The 25,132-nt window shown below is 44.7% G+C and overlaps 1 protein-coding gene across 3 annotated transcripts in view; it reads right to left on the bottom strand.

Moving 5' to 3' along the window:
- Positions 1-25,132, bottom strand: part of MYRIP (myosin VIIA and Rab interacting protein) — a 219,202-nt gene that overhangs the window by 73,381 nt on the left and 120,689 nt on the right. For 2 of the 3 annotated variants that reach the window (XM_004277854.3, XM_049693613.1), the window contains exons 4-5: positions 8,341-8,477; positions 2,826-2,906 (exon numbers count right to left, since the gene is read on the bottom strand). In XM_004277854.3, the coding sequence (XP_004277902.1) occupies positions 2,826-2,906; positions 8,341-8,477 (218 nt within the window). The remainder of the gene's footprint in view (positions 1-2,825; positions 2,907-8,340; positions 8,478-25,132) is intronic. The other variant, XM_033401969.2, reaches the window with a different exon arrangement.

Raw genomic sequence — 25,132 nt, 5'->3', positions numbered from 1 at the left:
CATGGAAGAATTTTTTAGACTCTAAACCCATACTATCGATAACATTGGCCGATCTTGCTGAGCTCAACCACGTGCTGGGCTGCAGACTGAGTGTCTCATACGTGATCACAGTGGATCCTTCCAACAACTCATTGAGTAGGCACCATTTTATAGATGAGAGAACTGAAGCACAGAGAGGTCAAATAACTCACCCAACGTTGCGCAGTGAGACAGAGAGCTGAGATTTGAATTCAGGGCTCTCTGTCTCCAAATCCTGTGATTTTAACCACAAAAGTGAGATAAACACAAGCCAACATGATTTTTAAAAATAATGCTATCATATATTTAGTGAACATATTTTTTGCATATGGTGACAAACGGAAGTTTTCCCAAGTCAAAGGACTTCTGCAGGTGACAAAATTCTTTTTGAAGTCAAATACTTGGAAGAGTTTTGCTTCCTGGAGGTACTAGATTTTTTGCTTCTTACTTGAAAGTGAGAATCTCTATCATTCGTCTCAGTTCATCCCAGAAGCCCGATTCACATCAGGCACAAGAACAGAGGTCTGCAGGGGCTGCTTGCCTATGTCTCCTTTCCCCCGATTTCAACCTCCTGTTTCCATTTATAATCTCCTAGTCATGCATTATTTAACACATGCATATCTCCTGAAAGCTGCCTCAGATTCTTTGTAAAATGAGACAAGGTGTAAATATATCAATTCATTAATTAATCAATCCGTTAATTAAAATACTTAATTCAAGCTTCTTAGGCTCCTAAAGACACACATGTGGACAGAAAGTGGCATTTGGCAAACATAACAAAATCTCCCAAACCAACCCAATTAAAGTCAAAACCATCTAGCCAGGCAGCTGACAAGGACATCACAGGCTGGCTGTGACAGTCCTGACAGAGACACACGGGGGCAACCCAGCTCAGGGCTTGGCATCCCTCAGGTGGCTGAGTGAACACATAATTTCCCCAGTGTGTCTATAAGAAGAGTCTATAAAATTTAAGTTGTCACTACATTCAGTGCTCCCTGGAGACAGACACTGTATATCCCATCTCTCTTCTTCAAGATACCAATCAATGTATTCTTCATAGAAGTGGCGCCCCACAAATTCTTGTTGATTCAAAGTGCACCAAGACCTCCCCAGCACTAGGGTCTCTGAGGGTCCCAGTGATGCCTCGACAGACGCGAGCTGAGCCCATGCTCTCATGTGTTTTCCGAGCTATTGGGTGATCAGGTGCATAGCTAACTGCTAAGAGGCATGCTGGAGATCCTATGATGGGGATAGTCACCAGCTTCCACAGAGCCCTGGAGAGGAAGAGCCTAGAGCCATCACAAAGGGTGGAGCACACGTCTGTGGTTTTGGCATGAGGTGGAGTGGAGCACTAAGATGTTTGGGCTGAAAGTGAAGGCTTGAGAGGGTGTTTCAGAGATAAAAACTGGTGGGGTGTGGAGGGAGGATAAGAAAGCAGAGGCAGAGTGACCGAAGTTCAGAGGACCAGTCAGGTGGGGGGGACTGTTAGTTTTATGTGTCAACTTGGTGAAGCTATAGCACCCAGCTGTTTAATCAAACACTAACCCAGGTGTTGCTATGAAGGTGTTTTGTAGGTGTGGTCCACGTTATGGTTAACAATAGTTGACTTTAAGTAAAGGAGATTACCCTTGAAACTGTGAGTAGGTCTCATCCAATCAGTTGAAAGGCCTTAAGAGCAAAAACAGAGGTTTCCCAGAGAAGAAATTCTGCCTCAAGACTTAAGCATCAACTCCTACTAGAGTTTCTAGTCAGCTGACCTTGCCAGGCCCTGCAGTTGTGTGAGCTGAGTCCTTGAAACGAACCTCTTTGTGTGTGTGTGTGTGTTATCTGTACATACCCTATTGGTTCTGTTACTCTGGAGAACCCTGGCTGATACAGATGGTTACTGAAATTAATATTAATACAGGAGAGTTGAGGGCAGGGAGGTGCTCAGGCCATAGACCTTGGAACAGAAAGAAAAGGATGGGATTGCAAATAGAACCCATAGGAACTTGGGTGACTGGGTGGAAGCGGGGAGGGGGATTGAGGAAAAGATAAGTCTTGCTGGTGGACTTAAGTGGCTGAGGAGCTTGACTGGGATATGCTGAAGTTAAGATCCCTGGAGGGGCTGCAGGTCTTGGTGACCAAGCATCACAACACTGAGTCTAGAACTCTGGGCTGAAGTAAGGGCTAGGCATTCAGACAGAGGTGCACCAAAGCCATGTGACTTCTCCCAGGGAGAAGGCAGCAAGGATGATAGAGGATGAGACCTTCATGAGAAGGTGCCCGAGGAGAAAACAGAGAGAGTGCAGAAGCACTGTGGGGGTCCACAGGACCAGGGGGACTAGGAGACACCTGTTCCCAACACCCAGTACTTTGGAGAAGGAGCTGGAGTGTTGGAGGAGGTTTTATTTGGAATTGGAAGAAGTTTGTTTTGCTTTTAACCTTTGCTCTAAGGGGATGACTGTACTGGCATAAAAAAGTAAAAGTTGATCAGTAAATGGTACATTATTTATAAGACTATTTTAATATTAATTGCACAAGTGAGTATGTTGATTGTCATATTCCAACTCCCGAAAAACACACACTAGTTGATTGTAAGTATCTAGTGGTTGGTACGGAATGTACTTCTCTAGGCTACTCCTTAGATATATTCACCTATTTTGATGATGGATTCACAAAAATGGCAATAAAAGAAGACCCAGGGAGACTCACACACAATAACAGAGTTGCATCAGTGGTTCCAGTGCCATGGGGGACCCTGACGGTCTGAAGGTGTTTATAATGCTCTAACCTCCCATTAGGTGTAAACCCTTAAGCAAACTTACCTTCTGACTGCCTATAAAATGTTGAGTCACTGCCTGAAATACTTCCTTCATTCTCCAGGTTTGCGTCAAAAAAGCTTCCTCCTGAGAGAGAGGGAGAGAGAGAGAGAGAGGAGGAGACAGAGAGATATAAGATTATCCAAGGTCTTCAGTGAGCCCAGTGCACTGTGTCACTGAGTTGGCAGACCACCATTACCCACTTTGATTGTTAGCCTTGCAAATGGGTTTAGGGAATCACTGGGTTCTACAGTAATGCTACAGATTTTGACCAGTCACATTTTTCTTTCTCATACTAATTCCTTGTGTAGCAATGCTTCCACCCCCAACTTTCTTCCAGAGCCTTCCTTGGAGGCAATATAGAATCAAACATGGAATAATAGATTGAAGTCAGAGATATGAGCTCATTTCCTAGACCTGCAAATGACTAGTTGTGTGACCTTGATCAAGTTACTTAACCTCTCGGACACTTGGCTTCCGTACTAGAAAAACTGTGATAATGGTAGAACTCTGCTCATGATGGGTGATGAGACACTGCATGCCTGGTCTTTAGCTGCTGTCCATGGCATCAATCTAAACAGTGGCCTTTAGCCAGTGAGTAAAGTGTCATTAGCAGTTAGTGGAAACAAGCCCAGAGCAAGACAAGGTAAGCCATGGCATTTGATCTTTTAAGGCCCACTGCCTCTTCTCTGGTCTTCTCTCAGTTGAACACACACCCTATCTTGGTTCCAGGCTGGGAAGAGCAGTTGGCTAAACCTTTTTTAAGTTGGGGATTTACCATTTGTGTTCATGTATTAATTCATCAAAAGAGATCTTTGAAGGTGTGGAGGTGTGGATGATGTCTCTTTCCCTTTTAAATTACTGTATTGTATCACCAGTACCCAAGATAGCACTGAGACAGCAGGGGGCTCAAAAAAATTCTTGAATTGGATGCTGGTGGAAAACACTGATAGAACCAAGAAAATAAATGTGGGTCTACAGCTCTTAGCTCAAAATGGGGAAATGCTCTTGATGTCAAGTCAAACTAAGCAGTAGACCTTTGATACACATAATACAGCCCGTGCTTCCTTGGATGGGCTGCGTGGGGCTCCAGTGGGGGAACTCTTAGGGTAACTGCTGTAGGCATCTACAGCGGGGTCAGCAGGCTGCTACCTTTATGAAATAGGTCATTAGTGTGTGGCCTGCCACGGGGACTCAGTCTGACCATATACTATTCTCTGTGCTTGTGTTTTTTGACCAGCCTTTCAGAAGACCCATAGTCACTTATTCCAGCTCTGTGACCATAATGAAGTGACTTTACCTTCTTGGGTCTCCATTTCCTCACTTATAAAATAAGGCTTTAGGGTAAGTCATCACCTCAGTTCCCAGGCTATACATCTAAGTGCAGATATTTCACTTTGGCCTGGCTGCATCTGGCAGCCATTCATTCATCCAGCAAATATTTCATGGGCATCTAGTAGATGCCTGGCCCTGGGCTGAGCGTTAGGGTGTACTGGTGAGCAAGGCCAGAAATCCTCGCTGCCCTGACAACCTTGATAGTCTAGTGGGTGAGAATTCATTAACCAAAAATTTATAGAAATAAATATAAAACTATAGATATGTTGAGTGCTGTGACTGGGTGGTTCATAGAATAGGGCAAGTGTTCAGCAGGGAAGACTGACCTAGACTGTAAGTAACCAGCCAAAAGGGTGTGGGGGTGGGAGGGAGTCCAGGGCAGAGCAAACAACTTGCACAGGCACAGGCAGTGGGGACAGCAGGGTGCATCTGAAGAGCTAAAACAGAGGCAGGGTGGCTGGGCTGCAAGAGGAGAGGGAACCTGGGGTGAGGTGGGCTGGCAGCAGACCGCACAGGTCACAGTGGCCACATCAGGGTTCTGATCTTTGTCCCACCATGAAGCCACTTGAAGACAGTAAAGTCTCCACAGGGGTGATCTGGTTAGGTGTGTGTTTCTAAACACACGTAAAGGTGCACGCCGGCTGCTGTGTGGAGGACAGCTTGGAAGAGGGAGAGGGTGGGTGTCTAGAGAGGAAGCTGAGAGTGTGGCCCACCCTCTGGAGTGTCCCTGTGATGGGAAAGAGCATGGCAGGGCAGAAGTGGCGGAAAATCTGTAGTCCAGGAAGGGCTTAGGAAATGGGAGAGACTGGGCATGTTTACAAGTCAATAGGAAGGAACCGCTTAAGAGAGAGGCTGAAAGGCAAGACAGAAGGGCTGCGTGAACTTGAGACCTTCATGGAAGGTGACGGATCAGGTGCGGAGGTGTACACGGTCTGCCCTGCGAAGGAGGCGGTGAGGCTGTCTCCTGAGACAACGGGGATGGTGGTGGGGAGCTTGATGGGGGTGGAGAAGATCTGAAAACATCTTTGGGAGAACTGCGCTGACCAGGACAGGCTCTGGATTTCCATGATTATAAATCTTCTAGTACAACAACTCTCCCTGTGTCCCTTTAAATTCATAGGTGGGAGCTTCTGTGTCATTTAGGATGATGGGATTTTTCCAAGGGCAGAAAGCAACTGAACTGTTTCGGAAAGCACTGACACAGCAGCCAGACATCAAGTCAGAGCTTCCATGAGCTGCAGGAGCCTCCAATTTCAGGCGACTCAGTGCTTTTAAAAGACCATGTTGTTAGTCAAATCCCACATGAAAGATGTCATAGACCTTTCCAAGAATCGTGTCAAAAATAGATATATCACGTTAATAAATAAAAGCAAGATTTATTTTCCCCATTTTATTTATCCAATACTAAATAAATGTATGTATTATTTACCAAATTGTCTAGGGATTAAGTATATCAATAAGGGCTACTTTCATCTTTTCATGTAGTGCTTCTTTTTAGAATAACTGTTAAAAATGTCACACTGAATCTATCAGATAAACCACATGAGCGTTGGACATTATACATTTTTTTATAAATCTATTTACTTATTTCTCTGACTTCACTGCAACGTTGGCTCTGAGGTGGCAGGGTCTTACCCATCTTGTCACTCCCAGGTCTTAAACCAGGCATTCAATAAATGTTTACTGAAGGAATGAGTAAGTCTTAGATTTATCTGACAAAACGAATGGGTCTCCAGTTCTGCCTAATCTGGTCACCTGATATGGGCTGCAGGAGGAGGAAGTGAGCTTGGGACTGATGGCTGTGCAATGGGTACATGTGATGGGTAACCCATAAGATTCTGTGAACTCAATGAATTTTCAATAGACTGAGTGTTTTTTTATGGCAAACTACACTGGTCCATGAAGTGGAGATGTTTCGTAGATAAAAGGAGTTTTCCTGGAGCAGAGCACAGGTCTTGCACCCTGTAGATTATGTTCTGACAATCAAAATTCTGAAACTAAGTACCCTCAGATGGAGTTGAAGATGGAACCATCTTATTCAGAACTCTGCCATACGAATTATAGTGAAGTTCTAGCTGAGGTTCTCAGTCTTGGCTGTGTCTTAAAATAACCCAGAGAACTTTAAAAAAATATCCGTTCCGGGGCCACCTCCAGAAATTCGGAAGTAATTGACGGGGTGGAAGACGATTCTGGCACTTTTTCAAAGCTCGTGAGGTGACTCTAACGTGTAGTCGGGCTTGAGGATGGCAGATGACAACCATACCAAGGTGCTGGGTTGTAGGTAGAAGCTAATGCTGATGTCTCCACGGTCATCTGACATAATCAGGACACTACTTACACACGGGAGATTTCTCCATGCTTGAGGTGTAACTCAATTTTCTAGGTGGTATGTAGAATCGCTCTCACTGTTTTATGATCACGACTTTACAGATTTGAGTACCATCTCATAAATTGTCTCCTGCCTGCTTGTCTTCTTGTTGCTCAAAAGGAAATCTGAGTTTAAAATGAGATACAAATCATGCTAAAGCAACTGATTCTAGTACTTCTATGAAGTGTCTTGGTACCCACAAAGTGCTTTTAAGACTGAATTGTGTAATATTGAGGACCTAAGAGTTGCCAGCCACTGGGCCACACTTTGGGAACACAGAGATGAAGAAGCTATTGCTTCTGCCTGGTCCAGCAGGAGAGGAGCTTTGTAAACCATCACCTGGATGCAATGTGATAAGTGCTGCGATTGAGGCCCAGATGAGAGATGTGGTGAATCACAGAGGGCCTGGGACCTAAATCTGCTTCAGTAGTGTCAGCGTTATTCCCAGCAAATGATACGCCTTTGAAAATGACACTTGAACATTTCAAAGCCTTTTGCCAGCCCACTTGTAATTCATGTTCCCTTGCTCCACCTGTGGGACCCGAGGGAGAAACAGAAAGAGACCAGAGTCGTGCTGTTTATAGGATTCTCCAAATGAATTTGCTTCTCCCCCTCACTTTGCATGAAGCAGTAGAGAACATCTATGAGATGTGAATGTGGTGACATGTGAAGCGGTACCTGAAGCAGACGCAAGGATGAACAAGAAAGAAAGTATGGGATGCAAATGATGAGACAATTCTATTCTGGAACCTTCTTGAGGTGTCTCCTTGGGTTGAAAACCTACTGTTAACATGATTACTTTTAAGCTTTATTTCTTTTTTGTCTTTGTTCCTAGAGAAACATTTTTAGAAAAATCAGCAAAGAGCAGTTAAAAATAATATGTGGAGACCTTCAGCCCTGCTCTCTTAGCTACAGGCTTCCTGAGTGGTTCGAAAGACAGAGATTCTAACGACTAACACAAAAGACCCTAATGAGTCTCCGTGTTTAATGCTTCCATCCTATTTCCCCCTTGTCTCAGTGGCTGGCATATTTTTAGATTAGACACAACCAAAGACTTTATTGAGAATACAACAATGTAAAATAATGATAGTGAAAAAGCTCCATATGAGATTTTCTTTCTTCCCTCTTTCTCAGGGATAAAAAGCATTTACCTGTGTCAGCAAAGTGATGAAAAAATCTTCCTCTACACAGAAAAAAATAGCGTTTTCTGGGAGGACATGCTGTTCATATTCTGACAACCATTTCTCTCCACTGGCTGGTCCAATAGGAATAAAGAATATAATTTCTCATTCTAATTACATTGGTTGTCTTAACAGCATAGGTAGAATTCATCCTTTAAACTTCCTGGGAGGAAGCTGAGACTTTTCTAACTCTCCCATTACATTAAACTCTGGGCCTGGTATGTATAGAATTTTGGAGTAGGAAGGAAGAGGAGTGGCGGGCATATCCTCTGAGTGCAGACCTAGTCTACACAACCAAACAAAGATGAATTTCCAGTGTTTTAATCATTAGGGAAAGATGGTCAAGAATCTTTCATTTCTAGGGATTTGGAATTAAAATGTCCACAATATGCAGAAGCACTTTGGTCCTCCCAGCTGCTAACATATCCAGCCCAGTGGAGATGCGGGAATCAAAGGACTTAAAACTTACAATCTTTGGTACATGTCCTTCTATTTCTGCTCCTTACTAGAACCAGATTATTTAAGCCACTTTCTCTGTCCCAGGTGAGTGTGCCACAGTGTACAGGGCCTCCACGCCAGGCCTTCTTCTTTCCCGCCAACCCCCCAAAGACTCCCAGACGGCAGGCAGTCAGCGTACCTAGGATGTCAAAGCACCCTCCGCTCTCCAGCAGGTGTTTCCTGTACAGGTTCTTCAAGACCTTGGCGCTGCCAAAGCGTTTGAAGCGGCTCTTCACATTATTGTAGAACCATTCCAGAGACTGGGTCCTCAGAACCCTGAGGACAACACAGAATTAGAAAACAGAAAATTAGCATTAAAGGACAGAATTATGAAATGGTGGATTGCAAAAGTTGCCACAATACTTCGCAGCTCCTTCCATCAAGAGGTGGTCTCTACTCCTTAGATCTGGGCTGGCCTCATGACTTGCTCTGATCACAGAGACTGGTGGAAGTGATGCTGTGTGAGTCCAGAGCCTGGCAGCTTCCTCTCTTGCTATTCGTGGAAGCCCTGCAACCCATCGCCATGTGAACAAGCCCAAGATAGACTTTGGGATGACAAGAGACACTTGGCCCAATCCCCCCTCTTGCCCCAGCCAATAGCCAGCCAATCCCTAGACAGGTGAGTGAGGCCATTGACTGCCAGTTGACTGAAGACGCATGACTGACCCTAGGTAAGACCAGCAGAAGAACCATGCACCTGCGTCCATCCAAAGAGCAAGCTGATAAATGCTCGCCACTTGAAGCCACTAGCTGACGCATCTGTTTAATAGCAGGCTTTATATTTGACACTCTTACTGCATTAACACCATTTCTAATTCAGCTTGGGAGGATAAAAAGCACAGGTGAGACCCTGGGCTCTGTGGCAGAACTCTGCAGCCTCTTTCTTATTCAGCCTGAAGCACTGTGGGAAGGTGGTTTCCTGGTCAGTGCTATAATGCTCGGTACAAATCACTGACACAATGCTTCTTTTTTCTGCCGACCAGAACATGTTTCTAAACCCCTCCCATTTTAAGAATAGCTTTGGTTGTTATTTTTCTATTATGAATGTAATGATGCATACTCATTTTAAAAGTTCAGAGAAGCAAAATGAATATAAATTCTTCTAAGTCAATGGATGAACAAGCACACGTTTAGCTGCTCTTCCTCCTCAGATGCCAGTGAAATGTGAGAAGATATCCAAAGGGAAAGAAATCTATAGAGCTGAGATGGGAATCAGAGATTTTCTAGATATCTGGAAAATTCTAAATAAGTGACAACTTAAAGGTAACAGAACGTTTTTCTACAAAGCAGGCAGAAGGGCTGGGACTCACAGACTGAGAGGTCCACTTTAAAGTTGATTGATGGGGACTTCGCCGGTGGTCCAGTGGTAAAGAATCCGCTTTCCAGTGCAGGGGACACGGGTTCCATTCCTGGTTGGGGAACTAAGATCCCACATGCCCCGGGGCAACTAAATCCACGTCTGGCACAACTACTGAGCTCACGCACCTCAACGAGAGAGCCTGTGCGCTGCAAACTACAGAGCCCATGGGTCCTGGAGCCCACACACCACAACTAGAGAGAAGCCTGCATGCTGCAACAAAGAGCCAACACAGCCAAAAAAAAAAAAGAAAAAAGAAAAAACAAAAATAAATAAGGTTGATTGATGAGTACTCAGCCATAAAAAAGAATGAAATCTTGCCATTTGCAGCAATACGGATGAACTATATTCATTATGCTAAGTGAAATAAGTCAGAGAGAGAAAGACAAATACTGTATGATATTACTTATAAGTGGAATCTAAAAATACAACAAACTAGTGAATAAAATGAAAAAGAAGCAGACACATAGAAGAAGACTGTCCTTGGAAATCATAACCTCCAGGCTTATGATTTATTTGAGAGCTTTAAAAGCACAAAAGGGGCTTCCCTGGTGGCGCAGTGGTTGAGAATCCGCCTGCCGATGCAGGGGACACGGGTTCGTGCCCCGGTCCGGGAAGATCCCACATGCTGTGGAGCAGCTGGGTCCGTGACCCATGGCTGCTGAGCCTGTGCGTCCGGAGCCTGTGCTCCGCAACGGGAGAGGCCACAACAGTGAGAGGCCCGCGTACCACAAAAAAAAAAAAAAAAAAAAAAAAGCACAAAAAGACTGTGACTCTAGAATAGAAATATTCTGCAGGCTGCCTCTCCTGCACACCACCCTGCTCTCTGAGCAGCTGACCTCCGTGAAGTTGCTGCTGCAGGGCTCTGCGTTGCAGGTGGACAGGTCCACAAGGGTAGGGGGTGCACGATAGTGGTTATTGTGCCCTTCATTCTTCTTTGCCTTTTGGGACACTCCCCCTCCTTCCCAGCTGAGTCTATGTTTTTCTGGAAAGGCTGGCCCCTCCTCCTGGCAGCCTTGGGGGTAGTCACATGACTCAGACCTGCCAATCAAGGTCTGAGGTGGGACTTTTACTGTTGTTGGAAAGAGATGCTCCCTTTCTGCTGGGCTAGCTTGGTGGCAGAATGAAAGCCTGGGCTGCTGGGGCCACCTTTGCCATTACTTGGGGGGTTATTTGTGGTCTTCTGAACAAAAGCAGATCTGACAGCGGGAAGGAAAAGGATCCTGTTGATGTACTTTGAACACCTGGATCTACCCAAGCCTGAGGTCAACCCTTGGACTCTTCCATTACATGAGCCAATAAAATTCTCTCTTTTGTTTAAGGCTTCTTGGGTTGGGTTTCTATTATTTGCAATCAAGAATCCTAATGCTTCAAGTACATCATAGGATGAGCTCTCCGTTAAGTCCCTGGTTATATCAAAACTCTATGACATTTAGAAACACATTGATGACCTCAAAAATAGAATGCCTTGACTTGCTCAAGTCAGAGAGAGGAATCAGGGCACTGACTGGGCTGCTGGAAGGTGGGAGGACAGCACTGAATCCTTGGAGAATGACCTGCACAACTACAACCTGATTTGGAGACTAGAAAGCTTTCCCGTAAGAAGTGATGTATTTTGGATTATGTTTTGACTTAGAATTAATGTGGAGAGCTTTTCTGGAAGCCCCAGGGAAGACTCAGTCATGATTACCTTCATTTGATATTACTGCTTTTATTTCACTTATTTTAAAATTCATGGCTCAGAGGAAACTCACAGGAAACATGCAGTTCTTGGGGCAGAGGTGTGGGGAGAGGGCCGTGAGGATGCCAGCACCCAGGATGGACTGGCTAAGCGCTGCAGGGTCCCTGGCCCACCCTCACATCTCCAGCTTCCCCCTGAACGGACGCAACTGCAGGCAAGGGTAGATGAGAAGGAAGGAGCCCTGTGTCAGCATCTTGCTGGAACAGAAGGCAGAGTGGAATATGCGTCTGTGCATGAACTCCTTCATCTGTTCATTCATTCATTCTTTTATTCCTCATTATTTATTGAGTGCCCTACATGGCAGGCACGGTGCTAGGGATATGGGGAGTGACAAAACAGATGAAGCTCATACCCAACAGTGCTGTCGGACTAATCTCAACAAGTGCCAGATGCGTCATGAGATGGAACCAAAAGTCAAGCCAAAGGCATCTCCAGAATGGCTGGACAGTCTGTGTCCCACAGGCATTGGGTTCTGGATCATTCCCACAGATGTGTGAAAAACAGAGCCCACCCTGATTTATGGCTCAGGCATTTTTTTTCTAGACTTTTAAAAAATTGAAGTATAGTTGATTTACAACATGGTGTTAGTTTCAGGTGTACAGCAAAGAGATTCAGATATATATATATACACACACACACATATATTCTTTTTCAGATTCTTTTCCATTATGGTTTATTACAAGATATTGAAAATAGTTCCCTGTGCGACACAGTAGGTTCTTGTTTTTTAATCTGTTTTATATATAGTAGTGTGTTTCTGTTAATCCCAAATTCCTAATATATCCCTCCCACTCCTTTCCCTTTTGGTAACCATAAGTTTGTTTTCTACGTCTGTGAGTCTGTTTCTCTTTTGTAAATAAGTTCATTTGTATCATATTTTAGATTCCACCTATAAGTGATATATGATATTTGTCTTTGACTTAATTCACTTAGTATGATCGTTTCTAGGTCCATCCGTATTGCTGCAAATGGCATTATTCTGTTCTTTTTTATGGCAAATATTCCATTGTATATATGGACCACATCTTTTTCTTTATCCATTCCTCTGTTGATGGACATTTAGGTTGCTTCCATGTCTTGGCTATTGTGCTGCTATGAACACTGGGGTACCTGTATCTTTTTGAATTAGAGTTTTCGTCTTTTCCAGATATATCAGGCATCTTCTTTAATAATGCCCAAACTGCCGCTTCTCAGCCTCAGACAACACATAGGAGGGGTGCCTTAGGAAGGACAGGGAGCCGAAGTCCTGGTGATGAGACTTGTGGTGAAAAGCTTTCCAACTTGGAACTGTCCAGAGGGACCCTTCTTGATTTCCCTCACTTATTTTTGTAAATGATCCCAAGTTATCCCTAAAAATGCTCAAACAAAGGTTCTTAGTTCTGTGCAGTTCATTTTCACAGTCTTAAGCATGATCATTTCTTTCAACACTAGGGCTTTAAAAAAATCAACAGCAACCCTTCAAAATTCGCCAATCACAACATAGTTAGAATTGATTACTTTTAGTCCTTGGAACTACTGTTGGTTCATCTGTAAAATGATGGTCACACAACTGACAAGGATAGGGAATATAGGAGGAGGATTGGGTTTGGGGGGAAGGTGGAAGTTGAGTTAGGACACTTAAATTTGGGGTGCCCATCACATCCCCAGGTGGCAATACCTGGTGGGCACTGGATATACTAGTCTGGGACTTGGATAGAAATCTGGACTAGAAATATGGGTTTGGTAGTCTTTGGTCCACAGGTAGTATTGAAGCCAATAATTGGTGTAATGGAGGTATAAATCATCATTATCTCTATTTTACAAGGAAAATAGAAACAAGTAATTTGCTGGTGTCACTGACTGAACTAAGAGTAAGTCAGGGAACAGACTGTAGACCTCATCCTTGGGTCAGTGCCTTGACGTCCGATTGGGCTATTTTCCTTCCAGAACCCCTAGTTAGTGTTCTTATTGCAAATGATGGCTTTTATTTCAAAGTTTAAGCAAACAGAAAGCACCATGGATCAAGGAATCAGCAGACAATGTAAAATCGTTGTATCATTTCCCTAAAACAACCTACTTATCACATTGTGAATACTAATCACTTCAAGGCACTTATTTGTATGAGAAGTTTGCTAATTATTTTTATGACATGAATAAACTTGTAAATATGGTACATTCTCATCAGAAGACAGACTGGAATCACGTAACTCATCACAAGAGCAGCACTGAAATTATAACCCCATGAAAGCTTTGCCCAGGAATGCCAGACTGATTTTTGGCTCATTAGACAAAACAACACGATTGTGAGAACGAAGGAACTGCCTACATAAGAACTGCTCATATCCTGGCTGCTGGTGATGAAGCAAGGCCGCCTTGGCCCTCAGCCCTGGCACGGCAGGCGCTGTGCAAACTGAGCTCACTATGGGGGAGAGTCTAGGAGAGTCTGGGGATCCCACTACTTCCTGTATGGTCCTCGGAGCAGCACTGGGACACCTTCTGGAGCCTTGATGGAAATGGCAATCCCAGACCTCTATTCTCACCCTGAGACCTGTTGAATCAAACTGCACTTTAGCAAGGTTCCCAAGTGGTTACTGTGTATATCAAAGCTTGATAAGCACTGGCCTAGCAAAATTAGCTGGGTGTTTTCTGAGCCCGCATGTGTTTTTTGTTTTGTTTTTAATTTTGACTACAATCCACTTAGGTAGGATAAGAGAGAGAACAGCTGACTTGCCTCCCTCCTTCCTGCTTTTCAAGGAGAAAGAACTGAACTGGGTAATAAAAAGTTTGGAAGAGGAATAGAATAATTAAAATGGTACTCCCAAAATCAGATACCTTCATTACAAAAAAATAAAATGCCAAAAATACTGTTGAGCCAAGTTCAAATCATTATATACAGCAAGGCTCCCCAAACAATCTACAACAAACTAAATTGATGATGATGAACTAACCTTACTTTGTTGGTAAAAATTAAGAAGCACAACAATTAAAATCCATGACCAACTCAAGATGACCTTGATGATGTACGGATAATGAAGCATCCCTCCTGAAAACTATAAGCACATCCATGATCTGTGAGCTCTGCTTCACAGAATACGGAATGAGAAGCTTCAGCACCAACAACACACTGAATGGTAATAAAAGAGAAAAAGCTCCAGGTCCTTCAAACAGAGGGACTTTAATATAGGCAATTGGTTATATAGATGATGAAACCACTAAGACTCCAAAGAGAGGATGATTGAGGCATCCCAGAGGCGAGCAATGGGGGAGCTGCCACCACCCCAGGGCCAGAGGGACAAGGGAGGAGGTGGCATTACCAGTACGAGCATCCTGGAGCCAGAAGCTGGGGCCACAGAGGAGATGCAGCTGCTGCAGAGACACTTCTTGAGGCAGAGAGACTGATACCGTTTTCTCTTTTCCTCCTGCCCTCCCAGTTCCCTCCAGGGCCTTCCATTGGCCAAGCTTAGAAGGGAGCCTGGGCAATGCAGCCTTTGGGGCTCAGCACCCCCAGGAACAGAGTAGAGAAAGGAAAGGCCAGGATGTGGCATCTGGCAGCACATAGCAAATGACTGTTCTAATGTTGGCTTATAAAAACCAGATTCTGGCAACCCTTAATAACTTACTTAATAGATTACTAAGAAGTAGCCTTAGTTTTAAGCAGAAACCTAAGTCTGCAGAATTGTGCCCCATTTGCCTACAAGAAGAGAAGAAAGGAACTGTGTTTGGGAATTGGTTTGCAGCCTATGAGGCGTCTCCATGCCTCCAGAACATGCTTTAGGAACTGCTGGCATGGGCAGATGGTGGGCTGGGTATCAGACTGCATTTTAGCACTTACCACCTATGTGAACAAGGGCACATTTACTAACCTCTCTGGGTGCCGTTTTCCTTATTTGCAAAATAGAGATACTAATATTGATCTGGCAGAGTCTCACAAAGCATCATTGACCTAATATGCTTATGCATCTACCATAGAACTTGAACACAGTAAGCACGAAGAGAATGGTAGGTATTTAATCTCAGAAGAAACTAAATATTCATTAAGTTTAAGTCCTATTATAAGGAAACCTTTTTCTCTAAAGAAGTAAAAATCAAAGAGCCCCCCTCCCCCTATACAGACCACAATATAGGATCAGTAGGAAGAACTTGGTTTATCCATTAGGACCAATAACTGACATCAGTGTGGGCCTCAGCTGCTTGTTACATGTCTTCTGAGAGAGCAGTTGTCCAAGGACAGGCTTCCCTGACTGACAGTGTGCACTGTTTCTCCTGCCAGCAGAGGCCTGCGGAGCCCAGTCTCTCTAGCTGAGTCTCTCGCCCTGCTGATGGCAGCTCTCCCAAGTGAGTGCTCGCATTGAGGAAAGGCCCGGGGACAGCCTTGCCACCAGAATCACTCAGTCCTACTCTGCTGAGTGAGACTCAACTCTTAGAATTATGATTTCTAAGTAACTCCTTGGCTACAGTGTCCCTAAAATAAACTCAACTTTACTAAAAAAAAACCCATCAAACAAACTTTCTTTCTCCCCCAAATCTGATCCTAGGCAATTTATTTAACCTATCAGAGGTGTTTTTTTTTTTTCCTCCCAGATGCAAAAGGAGATAAATATTTCATCAGATTTTTCTAAAAGATTAAATGCTGTAACACATGCGAGGCACTCAGCGCAGTGTCCTGCCCAGTGTAAATCTTCAGAATATGCTATTCCTTATTATCATCAACGTTATTATTTTATCCCAAGCCCTCTACATTCTTTTTTGGCAGGATGTGGGTGTAATCAACAGATAAAGAGTAAAAATAGACTTGTCAGGAAACACATTCAATTCTTACATTTCGTCTTAACCAAAAGGTTAGACTTTAGGGTTAAGGTGGTTCTTAATCTTTAGTATTTAGTTTTTAAACTTAAAACCCAGCTTGGTGGGCCAGCCTCAGAGCTTCTGATTTGTTTGGTCTGGGCGGGGCCCGAGTATGGGCATTTCTGACAGATGTGCAGGTGATGTGATGCTGCTGGTCCAAGGACATACTTTGAGAATCACTGAGTTTGAGGATAGATTTGACATGCTGTAGAATGTAATATCTTCCTGTGTTCTGTAGCCAAGAACACAGGAAGATATTACTGATTCAGAGCTGTGGGGAAAACAACAGAATGACAGGCAGGTGTTTGGAAAATAGGACTCATTCAGCCCTGACAGCATGAAGCCCCTTGAGCACGGAGTCAGAGCAATCAGTCTCGAAAAGTCAAAAGAGACTGAGAGACTAGATGGAAAAGAACAGCCCTCACACTGGGACCCCTGAGTGTGTCCCTGGGAATTTGTAGACAGACATGGCCAGGAGGCTGGAAGTGTCATGTTCAGTTGATACGTGACAATTGCCATTAATGTGAAGTATCCTGCTAAGGGTGGGAAGCTGGAGTTGACAAATAGCAGCAAGGAAAGCCTGGGAGAGAAGTGAAGAAGTGTGTCTGTGTGAGACACCCCCGCAGCTGCTCCTGGGCCCTTTGCACAACTTCTACAATTTGCACAGTGGCTAAAGGGAGATGGATGAGGAAACAGGCTGAAGGAGAGAACAAGGGAGTAGATAATAATATTTGAAAATACTTTTTTCAGTTTTAATATTTTTTATTGGAGTATAGTTGATTTACAATGTTGTGTTAATTTCTGCTGTACAGCAAAGTGATTCAGTTATACATATATATATATTCTTTTTTAAAATATTCTTTTCCATTATAGTTTATCATAGGATATTGAATATACTTCTTTGTGCTGTACAGTAGGACCTTGTTGTTTATCCATTCTATATATAATAGCTTACATCTGCTAACCCCAGCCTCCCACTCCATCCTTCCCCCAACCCCCTTCCCTTTGGCAACCACCAGCCTGTTCTCTATGTCCTGTTGTGTAGATAGGTTCATTTGTGTCATATTTTAGATTCCACATATATGTGATATCATATGGTATTTGTCTTTCTCTTTCTGACTTACTTAAGTATGATAAGCCCTAGTTGCATCCATGTTGCTGCAAATGGCATTATTTTGTTCTTTTATATGGCTGAGTAATATTCCATTGTATATATGTACCACATCTTCTTTATCCATTCATCCATTGACGGACATTTAGCTTGTTTCCATGTCTTGGCTATTGTGAATAGAGCTGCTATGAACACAACGGGTGCATGTATCTTTTTGAATTATAGTTTTGTCTGGATATATGCCCAGGAGTGGGATGGCTGGATCATATGGTAATTCTATTTTTAGTTTTCTGAGGAACTTCCATACTGTTTTCCTCAGTGGCTGCACCAACTTACATTCCCACCAACTTGTAAGAGGGCTCCTTTCCTCCACACCCTCTCCAGCATTTGTAATTTGTAGACTTTTTTAAAAAATTAATTAATCAATTAATTAATTAATTTTTGGCTGAATTGGGTCTTTGTTGCTGTGTGCGGGCCCTCTCTAGTTGCGGCGAGCGGGGGCCACACCTCGCCGAGGTGTGCAGGCCTCTCACTGTGGCGGCCTCTCCTGTTGTGGAGCACGGGCTCTAGGTGTGCGGGCTTCAGTAGTTGTGGCTTGCGGGCTCAGTAGTTGTGGCTCACTGGCTCTAGAGCGCAGGCTTAGCAGCTGTGGCGCCCGGACCTAGTTGCTCCACAGCATGTGGGATCTTCCTGGACCAGGGCTCCAACCCATGTCCCCTGCACTGGCAGGCGGATTCTCAACCACTGAGCCACCAGGGAAGCCCAGTGTTATTTGTAGACTTTTTAATAATGGCCATTCTGACCAGTGTGAGGTGGTACCTTGAAAATATTATTGATGAGTGTGCTTCCATTAAGGCCAGGAAAGTAAAATTATAAGAAGTTGTGCTTTTGATTTAAATAAAATATTTAAACGTAAAATAACATTGTGGGGATTCCCTGGTGGCGCAGTGGTTGAGAGTCCGCCTGCCGATGCAGGGGACACGGATTCGTGCCCCGGTCTGGGAAGATCCCACATGCCGCAGAGTGGCTGGGCCTGTGAGCCATGGCTGCTGAGCCTGCGCGTCCGGAGCCTGTGCTCCGCAACGGGAGAGGTCACAACAGTGAGAGGCCCGCGTACCACAAAAAAAATAAAATAAAAAAATAACGGTGTGAGTTTAACATACATGCTTTTCAATTTTTCACTATTTTTTCGGATATTTTAATATGCTAGAAAAATTATCATTAAAAGTACATAAAAATATTATGTAGGGGGATAAATATTTCCTTTTGTCTCAGTCTCCAATCAGAGGCTTTTACTAGATCCTGTCTTTAGTTAAAATTTGTAAATTTTGATAGAAAATACTTTATAATAACTATAAATGGAATATAACCTTTAAAAATTGTGAATCACTATATGGTACATCTGTAACATAATATTATATATCAACTATACTTCAATGAAAATTTTTATATTTTGTTCTTTATGAATTTTTGCATTAATTTTGATTTTTAAACATACTACATGAAAGTATTTATCTTATTAGATTTTGGTAACTCCCTTAAATTTTACACTGGAGGTGAGTGCCTTGCTTACCTGACCCTAACTCGGCCCTGATAGGGCAGCCCCGTGTGTTGGCACTTTGACACTAGGGTTCCGTGGTGGCAGAGGAGTGCCGGGGGGACACAGTTGTGCTCGTGGAAGGGGGAAAAGTGCCCAGTGAAGCAGATGATCCCAGCAGGAGAGGGTGGCACCCGGGGAGTACAGTGGTGGTACCCAGGGGAGTATAGTGATGAATGCAGCGCCTATAATACACTGAGGATGAGGAACAGCGGAAAAAAAGTGGAAAAAAAAATCCATGGATGTCATGGGTTAGTTGTTGAAACTTGTGCCCTTAGAGACTCCCAGGAATCCATGGGGGTGGGTTGTGGAGAGGAGCTTTGAAGGAGGCTGAGGTCCTGCATTGGTAGTTAGGGATAAAAACCAATGAAGCACCATCACCCAAGGAAGGTCTAAATAAGAAGACATTTCTGAGATGGTCTGGAGGTGGATGTGTCAGGGAATGCTCTGTCCCTTCCAGGACTTTCCAGCTGTCATTCACTGGACTTGGGCACAGCAGCCTCCTCTTTGCAGTCACTCTGGCCTGGGCAGGATCTGCCCAGCTGTCCCTACCTGTCCCTTAAGAAGCCCTCCCAGACTTGATGCCACTAGTCCTGACCTGGCCCTGAACTCTCCCATCTCTGAGGCCGTCTCTGTGGCCCTCGGCTCCACACTTACACTTGATTTATTCCTCTCTGTCCGGTTCAGCGAGTCTGACTGATACTCAACCAGGCAATTGTCAGGCCTGGGGGAAGGGGGAGCGAAATGGTTTCTTTTAGTGTCGGCTCTTTGGAGGCAGGGATAAATGTCATTTGAATGTGGCTTTTCTTTTGCTTTCTTATTTGTAAAGCTGATTGGGACTTACTTTCACTTGTCAGAATCAACTTGAAGTAAGAGAATTTAACTGCATTTATTTGAAGAGCTGCTGTTCTGCTATAGCTGCAGCAATTTGCACTCTGAACCAAGCTTGTCCAGAAGGGAAATCTTGCATCCTCCCTGTGCTACTTTGTGTGATCTAGGGACTGAGACAGCAAAGAAAAGGCAGTCAGCACATATGGATTCTTCTCCCAGTCACATCACTCTATGTACGGCCTTGAACACGTTTATCTTTCTGCATCTCACTTCCCGCACCCTCAGAATACAAATGATCACAATTTCCTACAACCAAACTTCCAGGGACACACAGTTAGTTGCACTGGATATTGCCTCACCTCCCATGTCCTGACATGTTGAGGTGTGCCAGCTTTGCTGTGATAACATCTTCACATTTGTATTTTTAAAAAGTGTGTAATTTCCTTTTTGGCTTATTCATCTGTTTGATTAATGGTAACATTATGTTATATAATGAGGTGTCTTCCCTTTAAGTTCCAAGCTGGTTGTTGGAACAAGAAGATGATCTGATTACTGTTTATATTAACCAATTCTGGACTTGGCTATAATAAACACACAGTGTACTACTGTGAACATTAAAAGGCAAGGACTTTGCAAGGACTTTGTGAGTGGTTAAAGATACTGTGAAAACGTCACTGTTTGTTCATAGTAGGTTGGAGCTGCTGGGGCTGCCATGTAATTAATAATACCTGCTGGTTCATGAACGCCTCCTATGTGCCTGCCATGGAGCCAGGTCTTTTTAGTCCTCAAAACTAAATTACGAGACAACTCTTCTTTTACGAAAACAAAAACTACATAGCTCGTCAGTGGTGAAGGCAATATCCTCTTTCTTTTTTTGACTGTTAATTTTCTTTAAGTAAAAAAATTTAATAGATGCGTCATGGAGTTTAAAATGTAAGCCTCCTGCTCACCCATGTTTACCATCCATCCAGTTCCCTTCCCCAGAGGCAAACAATGCTGTCACTTTCTTGTGCACCTGTGCACACACATGACAATCCTCCCCAAAGTGTTCCCCTTTGCTTTTCTTCTATACAAATGGTAGGACTTCTCTGCACTGGCTGTTCCACAACAACACATCCTAGAGATCATCCTGTATCATAAATATAGAGCCTCCTCATTCCTGTTTAGGGGTGTACTATAATTTATTTGACCTGTGCCCTATTGGTTATCATTTAAATTTTTTCCTAATTTGCTTTTACATCAGCGTGGCAGGGAATGGCCTTTACACACACACATCTACACACACACACACACACGAAGGGAGCAGAACGTTTGTTAGGAAAGAATTGGGGAATCTTCTCTCTAAAGGATCTAGGCAGGATTTTGAAGAATGTGCTATCCCTTTACTGTGAAGTGGTAGGCAGAGTAGTCTGCAAATCATCACATTAGCTCCCGTCTGTGTGTGGGTATGAGTGCATGCTTCAGAACATTTATGAGGACGCAGGGCACTCTGCTTACAGTGCACTACTGTTTATAAAGCATTTACTTAGAAAAGGACCTACAGATAAACCGAGGGCGCTAAGGAGGAAAGGAAGAAATTGGTTCTTTCTTTTTGAAAAAATAATTAATTAATTAATTAATTTTTGGCTGCGTTGGGTCTTCGTTGCTGTGCGGGGGCTTTCTCTAGTTGTGGCGAGCGGGGGCTACTCTTCATTGTGGTGCGTGGGCGTCTCATTGCGGTGGCTTCTCCTGTTACGGAGCATAGGCTCTAGGCGCGCGGGCTTCAGTAATTGTGGCACACGGGCTCAGTAGTTGTGGCACGTGGGCCCTAGAGCGCAGGCTCAATAGTTGTGGTGCACGGGCTTAGTTGTTCCGCGGCATGTGGGGTCTTCCTGGACCAGGGCTCGAACCCGAGTCCCCTGCATTGCAGGCAGACTCCTAACCACTGCGCCACCAGGGAAGCCCAAGAAATTGGTTCTTTTTTGCCGACTGCCAAGTAACTGCAGCCTCTGTGGATGGGTCCATTTCTTCCAGACAAATGCATGTGTGCAAAATTCTGCTTACACTTTCCTGGAATGGATTGCATCAGAAATGGGTTCTCTTCACATATGTGGAGCATAAATGCAAACTTTGAAAAGGCACATGCCTTTTCTTTTTTCATGGAAAAATCAGTGGCCACTTCTTACAAAAATGGGAACACATTTATATTCTGCAAATCAAAGACAAGTTAATGTACTTCTGTTCAAACGTAAATCTCAAAAGAAAAAAAAAAAGGCTGATGTTGTCCTTTGACTTGAAAAGCAAGTTGAAATCCTGGAGTGGTCTCTGACAGAAACTAATGCAAGCCACCTGACCTGCCAAGCTATTAAGACTGGTCATTTTGGGGGTGAAAGTGCTAGGAGCTCTGACTTCAAGGGAGCAGAGTAATGAGCTCAGATCAGAGTCTGCAGGGCTGCTTGGAGAGTGAGAGTGGATGAGGAACAGCGGAATTCTCTAACAGTTCTGGCTGAGTTCCTCTAGCCACATTTCTGTTCTCATTAAGTCATCGAGCTCATCTTGGGCAAGGTCTGTACCACCTCCGTTGTCCACGCTGTCGATAACGGATCGCGAATCCCCTTTCCAGTGTCCCAGTTTGAGCAGAAGGGACCTCCAAGTGGGTTCTGCCGTGTTCCCAGGCCTCTGCAGATTTCCCCCTACAGAGAAACTCAGGAGGCTCTGGGCGCCATGCTGCAGGACGTGTCCTTCAGGGATGGAAATCGTGCGCATTTGCTACCAATCCCCACCTCCAGAGTGGGATCCTGGCCAAAGATCTTGTGTGTGTAGGTGGTGGTGGTGGGGATTTTATTTTAGCATTATCCAGCATGGTGGACTTCAGATCTTCTCCATCTGTATAGAGCCCAAAATATCTCTCAAGAGAAGCCTTGAATACATTGCATAAATTGCTTTTAGAGGGGCTTGTAACAAAATTCTCACCAAAATTGAAACCGCTGACCAGGATTCAACTAAGCACCCCAAAACCCAGCCTTCAGAAAGTCTGTTGATTTTTGAGTTCTTGAGAGCATCACAGTGCAGAGGGTAAACTACGGAGCCAGCCTGCCTAGTATAAATCCCAACTCCTCCACTTTCTAGCAAGTTCCTTAACCTTTCTTTTCTTACTTGCCACATCTGTAAAATGGGTGCAATATATTTGCTTTATGGAGTTATGAAGGTATCTGAGTGGTTAGAACAGCAATTCATTACAGAATAAGCTCTCAGTAATGTTAGCTATTGTACCGAAAAATTATTTCCTATTTCTATAAACTTTTTTTGGTGGCTGTTGGCAGTGGGGTCTATTTGCAAAAAGGCAGTGACTCAAGGCGGAGCCTCTGAAGAAGTTGAAAGCTCCATGGCAACAGATGAGCCTTTTTCCTGGGTGCTGGCAGGGCCACTGATACCAAGCCACAGTGATAGGGAAAGAAGGAGTTAGGATGATGGCTGGGGTGCTTTGCTTCACCCAAACAGTACACTGGCGGCCTTGCCAAGCAGCACAGATGCCGCCTCTCAGAGTGCCCACATTTTTCTTACAGTTTTCATTTTGCCTGGCAAAGAAAGCTTTTATCCTTTCAAAGATGTTGATGTCTTTTGCCCTATGCTCTCAGCCCTACTGCTCTGAGATGGGGGCTCTGGGATACTCTGCTGGGCCAAACCCCATTTCCCAGGATGCCCTCCTAGCAGCTCACCTGAGGCTGGTCCGGACACCCCTCTATTCAGTCCTTGGCATGAAATCATGCAGAAATTTTGTACTCGGATGGCCACCCCTGTTGCCAGAGCTGACACAGACCCATTAAAAACAATCTTTGATTTCTTCAGTTGCTTAGATGAGGGTTTTGTTGGAGGGGAGTGGAACTTATGTACTCAAAGTCATTTGCAGAGATTCCCCCATTAGTTTATCATGCTGCCTTTGTCATGTGCTCGATGTGATTTCATCCTCACAGGGCCTCCCTTATTCCACAGTGAGGATTCAGTCCTGGGAGATGCACTTTATGTCAGAGGAGAGACATGGAAAGATACTAGCCTAGAGCTTCAGAGAGCTGGGTTCCCTGCCCACCTCTGTCACACAGTGGCTGTGTCCCTAGGCTCAGATCACTTCCCTTCTCTGACATTAGTTTTCTTACCTGAGGCACTCCATGAACCCAACCTTCAAAGTTGGAACATACGTTGAGGGATTGACTGCCATCTGGGGTGTATCCAGAGGTGGAATGACCCCAGATAACCTGTGGAGGCCAGCCTTTGAAGGGTCAGTGGTCACAGATGTTGTCCAGGGTTGGAGTTTGTGTGTGTGTGTGTGTGTGTGTGTGTGTGTTGGAGGACTGGGGAAGAGGGAGAGGGGTGAAGTGTTGTGTTGTACAGCCTCTATGTGTGTGAGAGAAATGGGCGAGAGTGTACATGTGAGAGAACCAGAGAGAGACACTGTGGATATCGCTTCTATGCTTCTATGTGTGAGAGAAGGAAGGTGGGGAGAGAAGAGGGCAGGGGAAAGGGGAGGAGGGACTGTGGAGAATTCGAGCATATTGTGAGTGTGTGAGGGAAAAAGGGAACAGGGAGAGGGAGAGAGCAAGGAAGAGAGGGAGGCAGAGAGGGTATGTGGTGTGTGTGTGTGTGTGCGTGGCAGCTGTGACCAGTGGCTGGACTGTACACACAGCCCCTGCCTACACAGTTCTCAAAAGCCTCCCCACGTTCCCTGGAGAAGCTCTGCCAGGGGCTTTGGGGAATTCTCTCCTCTCCCTGGCTCTAAAGCAAGGCTGGATTCTCTCAGTCTGAGGATGCAGGATCAGGAGGCCCCCCAAGGTCCTGCCCCTCTGGTCAGGACCTGATTTCTGGCTCTGGGTATCTGAAAGCCTGGCTCTGTGCTGGAGGAAATGATCCCCACTTGGGAGCTGGGGTTCCTCAGAGCAGCACAGCTTGTGTGGGCAGCAGCTGGAAGCTGATTCATCCTCCCTGCTCAGGGAGGGAGGATGCCAGGGTCTGTTTACAGCTCTAGGCCCGAGGAAGTCATCCCAGAAGGGGTGTGAGGGAGGAGGAATCAGGCTCTATCCTTGTGAGGGACGGTGACAGCGCTGGACCACTCCAGTTTGGAGGAGGTGTGAGGTCAGTTTGGGAAATTGTAAAAGGAGCTTGTAGTGGAAATCTTCCTTTCAGAGTCTGGCACCCATTCATCCTCTTCCTGACAAAACAGTACCCCAAATATTGGGGGAAACACCTCTCCCCACTCCCAGGCTCCAAGAGTGGGTCTGGCTCTAATCAGGTGTCTTCCCCTCCTCCCAGCCACAGTGATTAGATTGGGGACGGACAGATGAACCCAAATCACGCCAGTGCGAGCCATGCCTAGGACTCTGTTCAACCCTTGCAAGTGGGGTGGTTTTTAAGGATGTGTGGTTGAGAGAAGGGAGAGGTTACAGTTCTGGCCGGCGTCCTGCTATTGTGAGAAGTTTGAAACTGCAGCCCACCAGCA

Source organism: Orcinus orca, chromosome 10 (genome assembly GCF_937001465.1).
Source record: "Orcinus orca chromosome 10, mOrcOrc1.1, whole genome shotgun sequence".
Taxonomy (NCBI): domain Eukaryota; kingdom Metazoa; phylum Chordata; class Mammalia; order Artiodactyla; family Delphinidae; genus Orcinus; species Orcinus orca.
Note: the sequence above shows the minus strand (reverse complement) of the source record. Positions and strands in the feature narration are given on the sequence as shown.